The following is a 5,805-nucleotide window of genomic DNA, read 5'->3' on the forward strand; positions in this document are numbered from 1 at the left end:
TAACTCTAACATAAGAACAGGAACTAACTCTAAAACATGAACAATAACCTACTCCTAACACTAACACTAAACTTAACGCTAAAATCAACAAGAAAAACAGGGGCGGGGACATAACAGGGGGAAGATGGAGCTGGGGGCCCGCAGAATTGGCTCCAGAGGAGGAGCAGATGGAAACTCATGCCACCCAGCTAATGCTGGGGGCGGGGGCCGCGCAGCGGGTAGGGAGCCGAGCGCCTGGACCAGCGGCGGTGGAGGGACGGCGCCGATGCGGGGCCTGGCACGGTGGTGTGGTGCCAGGCCAGCTGAGCCGCAGGCGGATCCACCTCCATGGGCTCTTCTGGAGGTGGATCCACCTCCATGGGCTCATCCAGAGGTGGATCCACCTCCATGGGCTCCACGGAGGTGGTCACAGCGCTGGTCCAGGCGCGATGGAAACGGACTCTCTTCTCCTTCCTCCTCCGCTTGATGGTCAAGGCGGCCCCCCTCCTCCTCTTCGCTACTGGGGCCCCCAGCTCTCCCTTCCTACTGGAAATTGGGCAAGCTTCGCCCCTCGCTCTCTTTGCTCCTGCCATGGCTGACAGAGCTCACAGAGGCGAGTGCGTTGGCCGGGGCAGCGGTGACCAAGGCGACGGCTGTGATGCGGCGAAGGTTCTAAAATGGCAGCCGCACTGCTGGCAATGGCGTTCCACATAGCATGAGGAGGGGGCTGGAGGACAGGGCACGGGACGGCAGCTAGAAGGCGCTCCCTGTGCCCAGCGGGCAGCCCTTCTCTCCGGCAAGCAAGAGGCCACACAGGAGCCGGCCCCGAGAAAAGGGCCCTCGGCCTCCTTCATCCTCTCCCTTCTTCCACACGGGAATCTGTTGGGGCTGGGACACGCAGCACACAGCGCCATGTTCAGGGGCCTCCCGAGCCCAGCGCCAACAACAGCAGGCTCCAAAGCGCACCTCACCACGCCTGCCTCCTGGCACACACAAGCTCCGCTTTCCACCTTAGCATCCAGCGCCTCTTCTTGCGCCTCACGGCTGGGGATTCAACCATTCCCTACAATCAATACGGCCAGCTGCATTTTCATTGCAATCACTCTGACTCCATTCCACAGCCGCGCACAATGCTGGCACACACACACACGGGGCCACCCTGGCTCACCCATGCTTCGCGGGGACCCACACAACAGCATGAGCAAAGCAGGCAGAAACGTGCCGTGCTCCTGACTGATGATCTCCCTCTCCCTCCCCCCAGCCTACTAAGGCAGCAGTTCTCCCAAGCAACAAACACAATCACACACCACTGCAGCCCTGGCTCGTCCCGACAACGGACGTCCAGACGAAGCACATCTTCACAAACCTTCTGCCAGCTCCGCACCCTCCGGCCAACACAGCACCCGGGCGCCTTGCTCCACTGCCCGACCGGGCTTTGCTGGCGACAACTCGGCCCTACGGGGCCTCCTCCTTCACACGCCCGAAACACCAACACAGCTCCGCACTCGCACCGCCTTCCCTGAGAGGAAGCCGCCCCCCGACCCCGCACCACTCGCCGGCGCCGCACGCATCGCCTCTGCGTGCCGGCAGCACCGCCAGCTCCTCCCCCGAGCGCCCCTCCATGCCCCCGCACCGAGGCCCGACCCCGTGCCCGGCACACAGCCCGCTCCTCCCGGCCCCGCTCACCGGCCCGGCGCCGCCATGCCGCGCCGCCCCGGAAGTGCTCTCCGCCGCCAGGAACCACTTCCTGCCCCGGCCCTCCAACCGCCTGCGGCGTCACGTTGCTGAGGGCGGCCTGGGGGCGGCCCGGGGCCTGGAGGAGGCGGAGGGGCAGCTGGCGGGCTCCGCTGCCGGATTCCCCTCGGGAATGGTTTTTTCTCTTTTATTTTCTCTTTTCCTTTCTCATCCTTTTTTTTTTTTTTCACCTTCCCTTTCCCTTCATTTCCCTTTTGTTTACTTTCTTTTTTCCTTTTCTTTTTCCTTTCTTTTAGTGACAAGGTTTAGTCTTTACATTAAGAGAATTTTCTGCACTCTTACCAAGCACTTGAATCCTGTGCATGTTAAGTGATTCAGTTTTTAAGGTTTCATTATTTGCATTTCGATCCTTTAATCCTTTTTTTTTTTGTGTTGAACGTATAAAATTCTACAACCTACTGTAGTATCTATATACTTGTGAGTTACAGAGGTCTAAGGCACTTCACTAAGGATTTCCTGTGTCATAATTATTCTAGGTAAATAATTAGTAGTGCTTTCTGTACACAAGATGGCGAATGGATCAACCCAGAGCTCCAGAAGGGCAATAAATCCTTTCACCATCCTATCACAGCCAACTTAGGACATGAATGCACAGAGGACAGAGGTGTAAGTCTTGTGAAAGTGAGTGCCAAGTGATATCCTATCAGTTTGGTTAGTGTGGCCAAGTTAAATTACTTCCAGTACTACCAGTACCTGAACTGGCTTGTGCCACTCTCCATTTACCTTTACAAACTTTGTGGTTTGAAGGCTGAAGACCAACAGTAAATTACGCATTTAGACTGCAAACTGCCGTGTACACCTTCCTGGTTAAAGCTCTTCCTTTGTCCTCCTCTCCACCAGCAGAAATGGCAGTACCTATTTTAAGAAGAAATGAACAGCTGAAATTTTCATCTTTTTTACTGCTCCTACCGAATCCCTCCACCACCAGCCTCCCGCAGATCATGTAACGTGGCAGCATTGCCAGGATCTGTGCAAGAGATGCCACCTTTGAACTGCAAGCAGGTGGTGCCATCAGCCCGCTCCAGCTGCACGCCTTTCACCTGCTCCACACCAAGCCATGCATTTGCACTGATTTTGAGATGATAAAAAGGACAGCCATTTGAAGATGTAGGCTGGTTGAATTACTTTCCAAAGCCTCTGAAATCTGAGTGGGTTTCAAAGCTAACATTGGTTCAGCAAGCAGAAATGGCAATTGTGTCAGCACATAATTCTAAGCAGACAGAGCTCAGATGTGAAGTCTTCCTCTGAATTCAAATCATCCTCAGCTTTTTTATCTTTATAACTTTCTTCTGTGGTTTGCATTGCAATATTCCCTACAAGTCTCAGCAGCAAGACCACTTACTGCGCAAACACCATGAGCTTGTGCACTGATACCTTTTCATCCTCAGGTTGTATATTATATTCATGCAAGAAAAGATGAGTCTAATTACTTCTGGTTGTTGTTTTTTTTCTTGTTTTTTCTTTTTTTCTTGTTTTTTCTTTTTTTCTTGTTTTTTCTTTTTTTCTTTTTTTCTTTTTTTTTGTTTCCTTCTTTTTCTTTTTTTTTCCCTTCCAATCCTTACTGGAAACAAAGCCTTCCTCACTCCCACTCTGTAAACCACTTTACTTTTTTGATATCAGTAACACATCTTACTCAAACCCTTTTTTTTTCAGCAGAAGCTTTCAAATCAGTGTTTGGAACACAGGGTCCTCAGGAGAGGCACCAGCAGCCGAGGGACCTCAGTGCACCTGAGCACCACGAACCAGGGACAGGGGTAGAATTAACGCCAGCTCCCCTTGTTTCTTGACTTTAGTTGTACTGTCCTGTCCTGTGTAACCTTCCAGACAAGGCTCCTTTCCAAATGAAATGAAAGTGGTAGACCGAAGATGCGGTCACTGCTGGCATCTGAGCTCTGTTTGCCAGTGAGGAAGAGGAAGGAGCTGGTATTTAGAGCTAGAAGTTGAGGAGCCAGTAACTCTCAGCTGACTGTAACATACTGACATCTGGCTGAAAGGCTCGGCATTTCACTTGGGCAGTGCTGAAATGCTCCTGCTGCTCTTCGAGGAGATAAACAGAGCCAGACAGGTGCCGGCTCTATAAATGGTTTGCACCCGCAGAGCACATCAGGCCTCTGACAGACACGGATCCTGCAGGCTGATGCCATTTGTTCCATTGTAGTCTGGGTGATGCGGTAATGTTTGAAGATTAAGTAGGCTTTTCAAGCAGGCTTTTAACTCTCTGAGACAGTCTTTTTCTAATAGCACATTCTTGTACATTTTGAATTAGGGAATTATTTTTGCTATTTTTAATCTGATCCCCTGCTTCAGACTCATTTTCATAGTCTAAACTGTGATCTCTTCCAGAAGGACCTTTTTCAGGAGATAATTTTGATAATTGTTTGTATTCAGGTTCCTACCAATTCGAATTCCTCAAGGGAAAATTCTGCCCAGGAAAGCTATTAGTGTTCAAAGGGTCAGCTTTGGAGGCTCTGAAGATCCACATCTCAACATTTTATCCTTTCAAGATGGAGAAGCCAAGACTTGCATAATTTTCTAACGGCAAGTCTTCCAATTTGGGGTTCTCCATTTCTTCCTTAGAAGTAATTATAAGTCTGATCAAACCTGGTCTTTTTCATCTCATTTTGTTTGCTTTCTTGCCACGGAAATTATTGCATTTTTGTAAAGAAGTTTGGAACAAAAAGTTCTGTGTTTTCATGAATAATGGACAATGTATTAAATGACTGATGGTAACTTAATTATAGTGTGCCTTTGGTCTACCATGTGGGATAAGACATTTGAACTAAAACGTGTACCATGCTACCCGTAAGGTGGCAAAGTTAGACCAAAAATATAACTCAATCTTCTCAGTCCGGTGCATCTAATGTAACGTTAGGGCACTTGTGGCAAACTAGTCACCACCACACTTCTCGAGTGAAAGAAAACCATAGGAAACACTTGGTTTTGTTCTAAAAGGAACGGGGAGCCAGCAGCCACTGCTTGTGACATTTTGGAGGAGTGCAGAAACGCTTTTGACAGAGAAGAACTGGGGATGATTTTCTTTCTTGTCATTTGATGGGTTACTTCTTACTGTCCTTATGTTCGGCCTCCCAAGGTGAGTAGGACCACTCTGCATGCTGCTCAGCTTATCTGGAGCTGTGTGCTACGCACCTGGAACAGATGGGAGATTTTTTAAAGCGTGGCATGCAGTCTGGAGGAGGTAAAGCGAAGAGGAAATCAATATCTGGGAAATTGCTGCAGGATCCTAAGATTGTGTCCTTCGTCAGCAAAGGACCAGCAGTGAAATACAGCTACCTGTCCTGTGCTTCACCCGGGATGGTCACATCTACACAGACATGACTCCAAAGTCCAGCAAAAGATACCCGTGGTGGCCTGTACTTGGCCACAGACTTGCTCTGTACCAATTGTAGGGCTAGGAAAAAAGGCAGCTATCCACTGTGGGAGGCAACAAGACAGGAAATCCTGGGGCCAGAACAGCTGCTCTGTTTATACTTTGGGAACTCCTAAGCTGTTTCTACCCAATGGAGCCTGGAGGGCTTTTAGAAAATTCTGCTGCCTCCCACAGTTGACCTGGTCACAAAGAGCTTTTTGTTGCAAGGCCTTTTTGGGTCCAGCTGTGCATGACAGAAGCCCAGTCCAGGCAGAACGGGGAAGCACCTACCACCACAGAGATTTTTACATGGCCTTCTTTGACAGCAGCTCACTTAAGATACAAATGCAGATTATAGCTCTCATAATCCAAGGTGGGCAGCAGGCAGCTATAAATGAGTCAATTATCGACTGATTCCCTTTGAACTGAGAGATATTGCCCTGTATCTTACAGCAGCTCTGTGTAAGGCAGTGGGCCAGGCAGATCGAGAATTAGCTCAGAGACAATCTGTAGGATAATATCTTGGAGCAGCATCGGCTCTCAACTGGTTTAACGGCGTGGGCTGATTCATCTGTGCAGCTGGTGTGGCACCAAGACAGTGGAAGAAAAATAAGCCATGCTGAAAAATTGGTGCACCTGGCCTCACACATGAGAGAACGTGAACAGATTGTTTCAAAAACACAGACAAAAATCCTTTTCCAGTT

The 5,805-nt window shown here is 49.6% G+C and overlaps 1 protein-coding gene across 3 annotated transcripts in view; it reads right to left on the reverse strand.

The window, feature by feature from the left end:
* LOC122168896 (protein MANBAL-like) overlaps positions 1 to 2,523 on the reverse strand; it is a 4,446-nt gene extending 1,923 nt beyond the window's left edge. The window contains exon 1 of one of the 3 annotated variants that reach the window (XM_042834557.1): positions 2,458 to 2,523. In XM_042834557.1, coding sequence (XP_042690491.1) covers positions 2,458 to 2,508 — 51 coding nt within the window. In that variant the 5' untranslated portion in view covers positions 2,509 to 2,523. Of the gene's footprint in view, positions 1 to 1,665; positions 1,731 to 2,457 lie in introns of those variants that run through there. The other 2 variants (XM_042834558.1, XM_042834559.1) reach the window with 2 other exon arrangements.
* Between the last annotated feature and the right edge of the window lie 3,282 nt (positions 2,524 to 5,805).

This window comes from Centrocercus urophasianus, unplaced genomic scaffold (assembly GCF_019232065.1).
Source record: "Centrocercus urophasianus isolate 14NV4802_14NV808 unplaced genomic scaffold, USGS_Curo_1.0 seq_47, whole genome shotgun sequence".
NCBI classification, from domain to species: Eukaryota; Metazoa; Chordata; class Aves; order Galliformes; family Phasianidae; genus Centrocercus; species Centrocercus urophasianus.